The sequence below is a fragment of the Dermacentor silvarum genome, chromosome 8 (genome assembly GCF_013339745.2).
Source record: "Dermacentor silvarum isolate Dsil-2018 chromosome 8, BIME_Dsil_1.4, whole genome shotgun sequence".
In the NCBI taxonomy this organism is placed as follows: domain Eukaryota; kingdom Metazoa; phylum Arthropoda; class Arachnida; order Ixodida; family Ixodidae; genus Dermacentor; species Dermacentor silvarum.
In genome coordinates, this window is record NC_051161.1 from 26,238,255 (window position 1) to 26,251,826 (window position 13,572).

Sequence of the window (13,572 nt, forward strand, 5' to 3'; positions counted from 1 at the left end):
CTCAGCCAATCGCCGCCTCGCATTGCACGGACCCGTTTGCAACGACTCAAACGATTGGCTACCGGTTGAGTTCACGCCCCCTGTTGGTCAATGACAAGGAGCCCCCAACGCAGCAAATAAAAAACATCAAATAAGCGCTCCTCCGTGAATCGGAATTCATCAGCAAAGGACAGCGTAACTTTTTTTTTTTTTTCTTCATCGTCCGCCAATACTGCAACAAACTGCGTTTGGTCGCATTTCTGGCACTTTTTAAATAAATGTGAGCCTGCAAACGCAGAAAATCACGCAGAGTACCCGATCACACAGCAGAGTGACAAAACTTCAACTTTCAAAAATTGTCCAAAATGCAGTTAGGTCACTCACCAATTCAGCAAAACTCCTGTCATGCTCATTCCCGAGCCAATCGAGTCTTTTGGGTAAAAGCTAGAAAAGATTTTTAAAATTAGGCTTAGCGAAACCAAGCACCCGTCGCACTAACAAAATACTTGGCTCGGAACTAACGAGCTCAATGTTTTGATCGCCAAAACCCACGTGCTTCGCACGAGGTTCTGCCAGTACGCAAGCGGCAACTTACATGATGCTTCTCAATCTCCCTCCGAAGAACCTGAAAAAACACGCGCTTAGATCGGTTTTCCGCTTACAGGTGATTGTATACGCTTAGAAAGTCAAACAACGATTACCTCGGCAGCTTCCTTGCAAGGTCCATTGCTCAGGAACTTTGAAATTATGAAATACAACTCTGCAAGCAAATCAATGAGAAATCAGCCTCCACTGATCAGGTACAAACGCTCGCACTGGATCCGACTTTTGTTCCCGAGAAATCTGAAGCTTACAGTACCTTTTTCAAGGAGTTCCTGCGTCCGCCTGTTAGTAACTGCTGTTGACATCCTTATTAATCGCCAATACCTACCATACAACTACCTAAAGCATCACGCGGTGCTTGTTAAACATTATAAACTACTCGCGGTAAATCCAAAATAAAGGTGGTAACTTTACAACGACATTGAACCGAAGCTCAGTGAGAAGCGGATGCGTTTCCGACAGAGAAAGTAGTTACCAGGCTGAATCAATTCAAAAAATAGCAAAACTTACATCAAGTGTATTTAAAGTAACGTTTCAATACTAAAATATATACATGAGTATATAATTTTTTAAAATTTTCTTATAAGATGAAATGTTCCCTTCGCGGCAGCGCGGAGTGATACAACCAGGGCAACGGCGACATCCAGTGGCATATGCCAATGTGCATGACTTCCGTCAGTGAGCACGTCGGCGACGTTGCTGTTGACGGAAGAATTCCGCTGTAATGTGAATCAGCTGTTGTCGACGGCTGCTGTTAGCAAGAGCTTGGTTAATTTAGATCGAACTTTATATATCGCACACCGTGTCCGGTGGAAAAGGTACAGTGAGATTTCTCTCTATTCTGTACAACTAGCACCCTACAATGTCGGTTGAAGAAAATGGGGCAAAAGTTGCTCGGACGTGAGCGGTGACTTTCGGAATCGTCTTTTATGATTGAATTTTGCGCAGAGACTCAAGATGTCGTGGATTAAAGAAACGAAGCTCACATGGTTACAATCGGTCGCCGTCCGAGTTCTAAAAGCTGGAAAGGTACCGTCGCACTTGGCTGTCATCATGGATGGGAACCGGCGTTTCGCTAGGAAGCAAAACATGCGCTCTGTGGAGGGTCACGTCCAAGGCTTTGACAAATTAGCCGAGGTGAGGTGGCTTTCTTTGGGTTCTGAAAACACAAGCGAACAACATTTAAATGCGAACTTCCACAAAGTGAGACAGCTGCCTGTTTCCAGGTCCTTTATTGGTGCTCCGAACTGGGTGTCACCGAGGTAACAGTCTATGCGTTTAGCATCGAAAATTTCAAGAGATGCAAGGACGAAGTGGATGGCCTCCTGGACCTGGCTCTTCAGAAACTGAAAAACATGTTGAACGAAATGTGCGCAAGGCTGTTCTTCCTTTTTTTGTCCTGTTTTCATTATGCATTCCTATCTTGACGTTGACACGTAAGCACTTTCGCTTCGCAGGGACAAGATCCACGAGCACGGAGTTTGCATCCGCGTACTTGGAAATTTGTCCTATTTGCCGGTGGAGTTACAGAAAGTTGTAGCCGAAGTTGTGTGCCAAACGCAAGCGAACTCGAGGTATTGTGGCCAACAATTTCTTTACAGAGCGCAGGCTGCAAAAACGAGCTCCTCGGAGCATTGCGGATGATAATCTATAATTTCGCATAAATCAATTTCACATACACAACATACGCCGAGGCTCAAGTTATAGTGGTGAAAGCTAGCTGTAAACCAAAGCAAACGCAGTTGTGGTGAGGAATCTACAATGCAGTCTTCACACTTGTAAATGCTTTAACAAAATGGATTTTGTATAAATAGTGTGGGGCACATTAACCTTGTTTAATGCAGTTTAAATAATTTTGCTGCAATTTCTAGTGTGGTTTGTCTTCAGGACACACATTTCCAGTGTGAAAAGCTGAACAGATCACGGCAGTGCAACGTTCACTGTTTATTACACCTCGGAAAATAAACCTTTTCTAATCTTTACAAAGCATAATTTTACTTTGCACGGCACCTCTGCCAATTATATCGAAAACAGATCTCAGCAAGCATGACATCTTTGTTAACCAGTTTTGAAGTATTTACATTGCCAACGCAGCATCTGCAGTAGCTCTTGTATACTGATCATATGAACATATGTATGTATAGTACATAAAAAGGTGGAAGAAACAAAAACTGTTCAGCATAATTTTTTCTGTATATTAGTGGATGGAAACAATGAGAATTGTGATTGACGATTTTAAATTCCTGCTTTGTTATTGGGGAGGTTATTCAAATAACATGATGCCCTTTATACAGGTGCCACAGAGCTGCTAAAACAGAAATACTATTATATTGTCAACAAAGAAGTTGTGCCGAATATGGCATTGTCATAATGTAATGGCTTTAGACTTAAGAGTGCCTGTGTAAATAAAATGGTCAACAGAAAGTGCGTTGAATACAGTATTGTCATCGTTTATGGCTTTAAAATTTAGTATCTCTGTAAACAAAAGAGTTAAAACTCTTGGCCAATATAACTGTACCTAATGTGTGATCTCAGCCCTAACATTTGGACGCGCAGAAATCCCAGACACCACAAATGTATTTGTGTGCATGTGCTTTAGTTTCTTCATTAATAAAGCCCAGAGCACTGTTTCCAACAAAATCTGGAAATTTAGGGGCAAGAAGTTATAATGCCTATCCTTCCTCAAAATTTCTTGTCCTTGGGAATGTCAGCTAGCCCTGTTCTCATTTGAGATCAAGTGTAACCAGTAAGTCATTTGGAGTAGGAACATTAATATGCTCAATGCACTTTTCAGGTGCTTTCTCAACATATGTCTGTCGTACACTTCTCGGGACGAAATATGCAAGGCAATGCAAGAACTGGCCACAGGGGTTGAGAAAGGCACCTTGTCGCCAAGGTAAGATTTGTATGTATGAAAAAAAAAACAAGAAAAAAAACATTTAGTATCATGTATGAAAGTAGAAAGGAAAGGACTAATTGTCATCCACCAGAGTAGCACAGGGCTACAATCTTAGCTTCATGGTACCTTTTCCATACAATGTAATGTATTATGCTGTGTTATGATGTAATAAAATGCAACTTTGGGTATAAAGTAACCAACTTTTGTCTCTATTGAATGGATGCATAGTCATAAGTGATGCACAGTGCACAAACAACTGCACATTTCTTGACAGCGTTGAGTGGGGACCTTCCCTCCATCATTTTTAGGCAGACAAGCTGAACTTTTTGGTGAAAATAAACTTGCATGATTTGTCCTCTCTTTTACTTTGCATTTGTCATGTGCACTTCTTGCATAAGCTTTACTTCTTTTTTTTCACCGCTCTACTTGTCAGGCAAAATAGAGGAATTGTTGCACTGTTGTCTTGTAAAGCAGGCAGCCTGTAACACATTGCTTACTTCTCTCTGAACATCTGCCCCGGAGTGCTTGTGAACTCTTAGTTTTCCTCGTGAAAAATGGCGATAGTACATGCATCTACTCCACAGATCTTGGTTTGAGCTACTGGGCGACTCATACTTCGGCAAATTAATGGCACAAAACAGACGTGGATAAAGAATGCATTCAGCAGGACAGTTGGCAGCTTCCAACAGAGTTTGTTCGAGACAAAAATCATTAAGTACAATGTGTGTGTTCTTTGTCCATGTCTGTTTTTCACCATTGATTTCCTGAAATACATGCATGTTATGCAGGACTTAAAAAAAAAGGGGGGGGGGGGGGGGCGTGGTTGTTTGGCTTATGTTTTAGAGGGTGTATGTATTAGAAAGGTGAACTGCCCATCTTTATTCATCCTGTTCTAATAATAGTAAACTAAATAAGCTTTTTGTTTCGAATAATGAAGCTCTTGGCAGGAAGGTCTTTTTTATTGCAATTGCTTATAGTATTATAGGTACAACCTCTGAATATGAAGTTATTTGCTGTGTGGCAGTGGGGGACTGTGTACTTTGCTGCCTAGCCAGCCACAGAAGGCAGCAGAAAGGGCTCATCACACCATGCATTCATGTACATAACTTACCTTTGTGTGTACTGCTAAGTATGATTTTCTACTGCGACTGAGGCATGAAACATTTTGAAAACTACATTTACATTGAGGTGAAACCTTGATGCTGCTGACTGGTTGTTTCTTCCTCTAACACTGTTGATGACACCAGCTGTATTGTTGCATTGGAGATGTTCACTGTGAGAGAAAAAGAAGTGTTTCTTGAGTGCACGAAAGAAGCAAACGAACGATCGATGGCACAAGGTTACCTTTTGCTGCTGCTTCCCTCATTAAAAGTGGTTTCTTTGTTTGTGCACTCGGCAGGGTCCTCGAATTTCTAACCATTTTAAAGCGAAGCTTTATATGTCTAGGCGAAATCGTATATAGCTAAGTGAAATTGTCTGTGTACATAAAACTATCATCATCAGCATTGGCTTGAGCGTCGTTGTCTTCTTCCGCAGCTGGCTCGTTCGCGCACCTCAGGTTGCGCTCGTGCTCGTGCTCAGCACGCACTCGTGCCACTGCTCTCGCATTCGTTGTCTTCTTCTTCCACAGCTGGCTGCGTTGCCGCTCATCATTCCAGCGTAGAATTTCACTTCTCTTTTGTCGTCGTAATGGGGAGACCATGTTTAAGGGGGTACGAGCCGTTCATTGTCAATTTTGAAGCAATTTCATTTCGAAGAGTCACAAGTGGCAATGGCGGGCAAATGCTGCTAACCACGCCGCCGAGCAAACTCGGGACATTGAACGCAAGCGACAACGGTGGACTGCGGGCATACCGTCAGTGACGTCATTCTTTCTGTCACAGCCGAACGTGTGTAATCTCATAATTAAAAAGTACTTTAATGAATCCTCGGGATTAACCCAGTGATACACACCAGGGCCACACGTCTCAGCTTCGCTGGTTAACCATGTTCACGAAGTGGAAGGGCCTACGAATTTTTTCCGTTCTAACTGCTGCAACACCATAAAGTTATTAGCGTGTCCGCATTGTCTTAAGGGAAGGTCTGAGTTTTTTTTTTTTTTTTTTCTTGGGATCACACTTAAATCCAGGATGGCCAGAAAGAAAGAAACATCACAATATCTAAAAACCGAAAGGGCCCCTTGGCATTAAATTTCATTTCTTTAGGGTAGGCAGACTTTACACTTTCTATCAGTCATGCTCACTGCTAATTTGTAAACACTGTTCTGGCAGATTTAAGAGAATTAGACACATACACAAGGAACTGACACATAGTGATCATCAATCACTGGATGAGCACGACATGTTTTTACTTGACCTACCCCATCATTTTTTTGCAGTGATGTCTGCGAAAACGCCTTGAGCCAAGCCATGTATAGCCGCAAAAGTCGAGACCCCGAACTGCTCATTCGAACCTCTGGGGAAGTTCGCCTGAGTGACTTTATGCTGTGGCAGAGCAGTCGGTCTGTTATTGAATTCACAACAGTACTCTGGCCCGAATTCACCATATGGCATCTGTTTGCTGCAGTTCTCTGCTACCAACGGCAGTGTGGCCTTTTGGAGGTAATGTTTCAGTGCTTGCTTTCATAAATATGCTTTTATAAGTAGGTAAAGTGTTTCTTCTTGCGCAGAATTAAAAGCCATGATCCGTCTGAGAAATAATTGTGAAGATGAGGTGCATCACTGTTTGCTGTACAGTATGCATGCTTGAAGTGATAGTGTGCCTGAATATGTAGTTCAAACTTCTTAGGACTAGTTATTATTGTTTTAATTGCCCAGATGTTAGTAAAATATTGATTTGATATAAATATATCTGGAGATATACAGCCATAGCACAAATCTGGACTTCGTTCTGTTAAACACAAAGGAAGTTGGATGTATGTGAAAAATTTATTGTTTGATGGTCATCACTTCAGGGCTCTAACTTTAGTTGTAGATGATTGCATGATCGACTGCTCTGTCAACACAAGAATTGAAAACACCAGACTTATGTGGGCCATGTTTGGACTAGTCAGTGCTTTATAATTATCTTTTTCGAATATTTCTGGCAGCAAGAACTTCCATTATGTTGCTGCTGCTTCGCCCTGAAAAGCAGAATGTTTGACTTAGCTAAAGGGGCCATCTGAAATAGGTGCTTTTGAACTGCAGTGAAAACACAATTTCAATAGCCTATCCTCTTACATCATCATCGTTTTAGACAAACTCAACCTACCGCAAACCAATGCAGGATGCTGTAAAGCAGCTTTCGTTACAGCTAAATGTGCCGACCAGAGCTGACATTTGCCTGAATCAAGAGCAGTTTTCTCAGATTCAAACCCTTCTCCGTCTAGGCATTCAAGAGCACAAGACCAAGGGAGCACCAAAGTGCAGATGACCAGAGCTTGCAAAGGTTCACAGATGATCTGGAGGAAAGGTGGCAGGAAAGGCTGCGGCTCATGAGGCTAGGCCACACGGTGCAGGAAGTAGTTGTCACATGAGACCAATTCTCTGTAAATGTCCAAAAAATATATTCTCACTTGTTTTCGTTATCTTACACAGCGTTGTTCTTTGTGTATTCTTGGGCATGGGTAATTCTGCTGCATTCGATGCAGATTGATTGTGGATGGGTTGCCCACATTGCATGCTGCTGCAGGAGGGACTACAGTCAAACTTCGTCACATAACAAAGTCACATCTGACACGAAAGTACCTTCATTATATACAATTTTTTTGTTATAAGTACACATTCGTTGCACGCTGATTGGAGATAAATTTTTTGTATTCATCTTGTTATACTACCTGATAATTCGTTATATATTTGTGTTCATTCTCTTGCGGTTCGACTGTACACTTCGTTTCATACTTAGCAGGCAACACTATAGAAGTTACGCAAATACAGTGGTCATAGAAGTCTCACTCCACGTTTTGTAGTACAGTTGTTTTTGATCTGCAACACTTTCTATGGAATAAACAACTACCTTCATAAATTTACAACTTGTGACCATAACATTGCATGAAATCACGTCCTTTCTGCGCTGTTGTGCGACATACCGTTTTGGTAATTAGTGCTGTGCTGTCACCACTGATCGCAGAAACATGCCACTCCGCTCATTTACTTCGTATCGACAACCCATTCTATGTAGCAATTACATGATGCGTCCCTAGAAGGTGCTGTATATTTCGCTGCGTATGTTCGAAAAAAGACGTTGCGCTTACCACTGCACTGTTCCTGCTCAAATTTAGCAGAAGGATCGCATTTTATAGTCTATGTCGTTCAGTGCAACACTTGCCGCAGTTAATTGCCTGGTTTTTAAGAAAAAAGTTCAAATTTGCCTTCGCTTATGAGGATGCAAGCTGCTGCTGCAACGGCGCAAGCATAAACTTGTGTTGCCGCATGCCGGCAGCTGCAGAAATCAGGGTTTCAGGGAGGGCTCCCGCCTGTTCTAGGAGCAGGCAACACACGGCAAGCCTCCCTGACTGGCTGCTTTCTGTAGCAGCCGATGACACAAAATTATGCTTGCACCGTCACGGCAGCAGCTTGCATCTCCATAAGCGAAGGCAAATTTGCACTTTTTTTCTTAAAAACCAGGCAGCTAACTGTGGCATGTGTTACACTGAACGACGTAATCACCAAAGTGCAATCCTTCTGCTGAATTTGAGCAAGAACAGTGCAGTGGCAAGGGCGAAACCTTTTTTCGAGCAGCGAAATTACAGAACCCTGTATATCTGTTGGTGTGATGCACTATTCTTGGGGGACAAACGTGAGCTGTGAAAAAAGTCTATGTATGAAACAAGAGTGGGAGTGACTACTCAAGACTCCCCACACAAAGCTACCTTTAGTTAAAAGTGTCTTGTCACTGACCGGTGTTCCGGCGCCCACCATTTATATTGCAATTAAGTGATAGTGAAACAATTGTCATGACAATGGCCAATTGTGAATGGCACTTATCCGAGAGATGTTGAGAGTGTCACTGTGACACAGTCGAGCATTTTCAAGCATTTTATTAAGTATCTATAGGAAATTTTGTGTATCTTTGAATTAAAAACGAAATGACTGTTGTGAATGCAGGGCCACTTCTGGTGATGGATACTCGGAACATGTAGTACCAGGTTGCCATGCAGAAGTCATTATATTAGTGAACAAAATGATTTTCATACATTAACCTGTCATTTATAACAAACTCCATTGTTTTCTTTAAAGTGGTATTCAGAGCTTAACATGTTTCCACAACCAAATTATGCATTCTAATTGAGATCTTTGGAGGAAATTGGAAGTAAACAATGAAAAAACAAGGAAGCTATTATTTCTATCTATCACCTAGGCAGATATCGCTTTCAGTGCTCATCATTTGGCTAAGCCAGTGGAAATGGACGTGACAAAAGAACTGGGACAGCCCCAATTAAAGTTATTTTCACTTTGTGTACAGAATGCCCATAACTCTTACTAGGAATTAATTGTGCTTAATACAAGAACGAGCACCCATGAAAGTGATCAATCTAGAATTCCACTGTTCTATAAACTTAAAGGGGCCCTGAACCACTTTTTATCGAAGTGGACAAACGTATTTGAAGTGAAAGTAGGCTCTTTCAGAAATACTTTGCCGCAAAAAGTACTTCAATGCAGAAGCGGAGTTCATCATCATCATCATCAGTCTATATTTATGTCCACTGCAGGATGAATGCCTCTCCCTGCGATCTCCAATTACCCCTGTCTTGCGCTAGGTGATTTAACATGCGCCTGCGAATTTCCTAACATCATCACTCCACCTAGTTTTCTGCCATCCTTGACTGCGCTTCCTTTCTCTTGGTATCCATTCTGTAACTTTAATGGTCCACCGGTTATCCATCCTACGCATTACATGGCCTGCCCAGCTCCACTTTTTCCGCTTAATGTCAACTAGAATATCGGCTATCCCTGTTCTCTGATCCACAACGCTCTCTTCCTGTCTCTTAACGTTAGGCCTAACATTTTTCGTTCCAACGCTCTTTGTGCGGTCCTTAACTTGTTCTCGAGCTTCTTTGTTAACCTCCAAGTTTCTGCCCCATATGTTAGCACCGGTAGAATGCAATGATTGTAGACTTTTCTTTTCAACGACAGTGGTAATCTCCCAGTCAGGATATGGGAATGCCTGCCGTATGCACTCCAACCCAATTTTATTCTTCTCTAAATTTCTATCTCATGATTAGGGTCCCCTGTGAGTAATTGACCTAGATAAACGTACTCCTTTACAGACTCTAGAGGCTGACTGGCGATCTGGAATTCTTGTTCCGTTGCCAGGCTGTTGAACATTATTTTTGTCTTCTGCATATTAACCTTAAACCCTGCTCTTACACTTTCTCGGGGTCCTTAATCATTTGCTGTAATTCATCCCCATTGTTGCTGAATAGGACAATGTCATCTGCAAACCAAAGGTTGCCGAGATATTCGCCGTTGATTCTCACTCCTAAGCCTTCCCAGTTAAGAGCTTGAATACTTCTAAGCATGCAGTGAATAGCATTGGGGAGATTGTGTCTCCTTGCCTGGGACCCCTTTCTTGATAAGTAACTTTCTACTTTTGTTGTGGAGAACCAAGGTTGCTGTGCAGTCCTTGTAGATATTTGCCAATATATTCACGTATGCTTTCTGTACTCCTTGGTTACGTAATGCCTCTGCTGGTATCGCTACTGAATCAAATGCTTTTTCATAATTTATGAAAGCCATATAGAGAGGTTGATTGTACTCGGCAGATTTCTCTATTACATGGTTGATATCAACCAGGAAGCGGAGTTATTGGCAATCAAACACGGCCTCCGCTGTGCTCCTGTTCCTTCTTCAATGCCTTGCATTGCGAAGGCTATGGCACAGTGGGGCATAGCCACAACGCTCCACCTTCTAAATGTTACTGTGGCACACAGTTCAAATTTCATTTTGGATGTTAACGTAGACGCCACGACTTCAGATTGTGGTGCCTACGACGCACTAAACGTAAGCCAAACGCGGTTGTCCTCTGCAAGTTGCAGTGCGCTTAGCCAGTGGACTCGTGGTGGCACCCCGCAGGGGCTGCGCTATCTACGCTACATAGCCGACCGCAGCTACCGGTCTGCTATGAAATGAAGCGTCCAGAAAAGAGTAAGAAACATGGTTTCTGTTGAAAAGAGCGCGTTTGAAGGAAAGGCGACTTCGTGCTCCGCTTGCGAGCTCTACGCACCCCGTACAACAGCAAACTTGGCCAAGATGTTCACAGCAGCGTATGCTACCCGCAGCTGACTATGTTATTTCAACAAGCCCGAGGGGTGGTTCAGGGCCCCTTTCATTCTGTTTGGCTTTTTTAGCAGGCAGTCAGCTACTCAACTGCACAGGTATATGGCCCCTGATAGTGAAGGTGACGCAAGGGCCTGTACAAAAAAATTAAATAAAGAAATGGCAGAAATGTTGGAAGTAAATGAGGGTAACCTTTATGCTCATAGACGACAGATTGTCCTACTGCAAATCTGAAAATCGACTGCATTAGATGCTCAAGGTGAGGGCAATTAAACAAGCTTGCATATTAATTAACTTGCATATTTGACTAGTCGGCTTTGCATGTTGGTGCTTTGTGTTGGGAGTAGGCTTGCAGTCGAATATACACTTGCAATGCACTTACCATACAGCTATGAATATAAGGTTCCATAAAGCTTCACATTTAAATTTAATAAAATATATGAGTTCACTTAAACCAGGGGTCTCCAAGAGTGCTGAAGTTCGTGCACACATTTCAGATTTTACAACATACCACATCATGCAGAAAGTTAGCTGTGTGCACCACAAAGAAGAATAAGTCACAGAATTTTTTATCTAAACTTTATTTCTGTATTATTTCAATGTTTATAATTCTATGTTTAAATGCATTTCAATTCTACAATAGAGCGTGCATGCAATTATTTGAGGAAGCAAGCAGGTGAACAAGATGGCGATCTCCGCAGTAACGGAATGCTGCTGTCGCAGTAAAGGAGTTCAAAGCCAAAGGAATCTCGGGACTCGTTTCCTTTTGCTTTTCTTTTTTTTTTGTTGTTGTGTGTATATATATAACTACACAAAGACTGTCAACAGTGACACAGCTTTAGTGCTCTTAAATTGTCATGGCTACTTGTCATGTGCTTGCCTACTATGTGGTATGTCGTAGCCTTTTGCACCATGGAAACTTGTCTTCATTGTCAGCCAGCCAGCCAAGAAAAACGAGATGAAATGGAGACTCAAAGTTGTGCTGGCGAACTGTTGACCCCAGTTGCTGCTCAAACTACAGGTGTCATATACATAAGCACTGCACCAACTTATGCGCAATGCCATGGGTCTGTGTATAACTTTTAAAGCAGTTGAAGAATTCTCCGTATTTCTTACATGTGACTAAACTGGCTTCACATAAGTTATCCAATTAGGATGCCAAGAGCCTAACACCAATGAGATGAAAGGCAGCAGACCTGCTCTGTTGGTTTTGAGAAAGTGTGCTTGTAGCTGCAGTGGGTTATCCACCAGGGTAAATCTTTCATACGACATGGAGCACACAAGTATTGGCAACGCCTCTTATAAAATTTATTTAGGAGGCGTTGATTGGGGGCAAGGACTTACGAAGTCGCCATCTGTCGGAAGTGACTCGCTTGCGTAGTATGAGAGAGAACTCGGCGCGCTCCTCATATAGGTTTGGCTGTCAGCACTCAATAAAAAACACCACGCGGAAGCCCTCCTGGACATTTCTTTAAGTACTGTCCAAACGAGGGAAGTTTCTTACTGTCAAGAAGAAGATTGATGGTAATAACTTCATTGAATTGTCCTGCAGTTTTGATGACCCGGGCTCAGGTCTCCCACGACAGGACGTCAAGATCTTGTCTCAGCGCCGCCTCGCGGGCCTGCTGGACAGCCCAGAGTTGGTCGCCGAGGTCGAAGCTGCGCAGAGCGGCGGCCCACCTCAGCGATAGGGTCTCGGAGTTTAATTCGTTTTTGTGTTGGGCGTTACATTCCCATAGCATGCGTTTGAGTGTAGCTGTTTCCTGTTTGCATATCTTGCATGTGTCTTCTTTGTGTACTTTGGGGAATATCCGTTTGAGGTGAAACGGGTTCGGGAAGGTTTTTGTTTGCAGTTGACGTAGGGCCACTGCTTGTGCCCTGTTTAGGTCTTTGTGTGGTGGTGGGAATGCTCTTCTGGCTTGTTGGTACATCTTTGTAATGGCATTGTATGCGGTCAGTCTGTTTCATTCGGTTCGGGGGTCTTCCCGAGAGGCCGGCTGGGCGCAGTCTGTCAGCTCTCGCGCTCTGCGGTGGGCTACCTCGTTGAAGTTCGGGGGTGCCTGGTCACCCGTGTTGACGTGGGCGGGGAACCATACGATACGACTCGGGTGGTCCTTGGGGGTGCGTATTTTCTTAAGAATGTTGATGGCTTTAGGAGAAATGCGTCCTTTGGCAAAGTTTCTCACCGCCGCCTGGGAGTCGCTCAGAACAGTGTTGCAATCCGGATTCGAGAGTGCCTGGGCAATGGCTACCTCTTCGGCTTCCTCTGCATGTTGGGTTTCGACGCTACACGCGTTGTCAGTTTTGGAGTTGGTGTCTATTACTGCTACAGTGAAGCGTCTGCCATAGGGGTGTTCCGCGGCGTCAACGAAGTGCGCGTCAGTTTCCCTTCCGTACGATCGCAGGAGGGTTTTGGCTCTTGCTAGTCTGCGACCTTTGTTGAAGTCAGGGTGGACGTTCCGAGGGATGGCTGCAACGTGTATGGTTTCTCGGATTTCCTTGGGTATTTGCATTTTGTGTTCATGTTGTTTGTGGTATGTGATGCCCAGTCGATCGAGGATTTATCGGCCCGTGTCGGTCTCTGTTAGTCTTTCGAGCTGAGATATGCGTTGTGCTTCGGCGATCTCCTCGAGCGTGTTGTGCAGTCCTAGCTCGAGGAGGAGTTCCGTACTGGCGGAGTCCGGGACGCCGAGGGCAAGCTTAAACGTCCTTCGAATGAGCACGTTAATCTTGTTTCTTTCGCTAGTTGACCAGTTGTGAAAGGCCGCCATGTAGGCAATATGGCTGATGGCAAAAGCGTGGATGAGCCTGATGGCCCTTTCCTCTCACATGCCA

General features: G+C 43.4%; 2 protein-coding genes across 2 annotated transcripts in view; one reads left to right on the forward strand and one right to left on the reverse strand.

Annotated features, from left to right (window-relative positions):
- Positions 1-1,026, reverse strand: part of LOC119460861 (bromodomain and WD repeat-containing protein 1-like) — a 59,853-nt gene extending 58,827 nt beyond the window's left edge. Inside the window, exons 1-4 of the mRNA XM_037721969.2 lie at positions 839-1,026; positions 681-739; positions 575-604; positions 364-423 (exon numbers count right to left, since the gene is read on the reverse strand). Of these exons, the coding sequence (XP_037577897.1) occupies positions 364-423; positions 575-604; positions 681-739; positions 839-887 (198 nt within the window). The 5' untranslated portion in view covers positions 888-1,026. The remainder of the gene's footprint in view (positions 1-363; positions 424-574; positions 605-680; positions 740-838) is intronic.
- A 202-nt stretch (positions 1,027-1,228) lies between these two features.
- On the forward strand, positions 1,229-7,051 carry LOC119460865 (dehydrodolichyl diphosphate synthase complex subunit Dhdds-like). Its single transcript, XM_049672564.1, has 7 exons — positions 1,229-1,400; positions 1,533-1,719; positions 1,809-1,951; positions 2,040-2,156; positions 3,377-3,478; positions 5,859-6,081; positions 6,849-7,051. Exons 2-7 carry the CDS (start codon positions 1,540-1,542, stop codon positions 6,993-6,995), a joined length of 912 nt encoding a protein of 303 aa, XP_049528521.1. The 5' UTR covers positions 1,229-1,400; positions 1,533-1,539; the 3' UTR covers positions 6,996-7,051.
- The last annotated feature ends 6,521 nt before the right edge of the window (positions 7,052-13,572 follow it).

Bases quoted from the DNA above. Each gene is read 5' to 3' on its own strand.
- LOC119460865 (XM_049672564.1), top strand. From the start codon at position 1,540: ATGTCGTGGATTAAAGAAACGAAGCTCACATGGTTACAATCGGTCGCC. The intron at 2,157-3,376 runs GTATTGTGGCCA...TGCACTTTTCAG, and splicing joins CAAACGCAAGCGAACTCGAG to GTGCTTTCTCAACATATGTC. The intron at 6,082-6,848 runs GTAATGTTTCAG...TTCTCCGTCTAG, and splicing joins GGCAGTGTGGCCTTTTGGAG to GCATTCAAGAGCACAAGACC.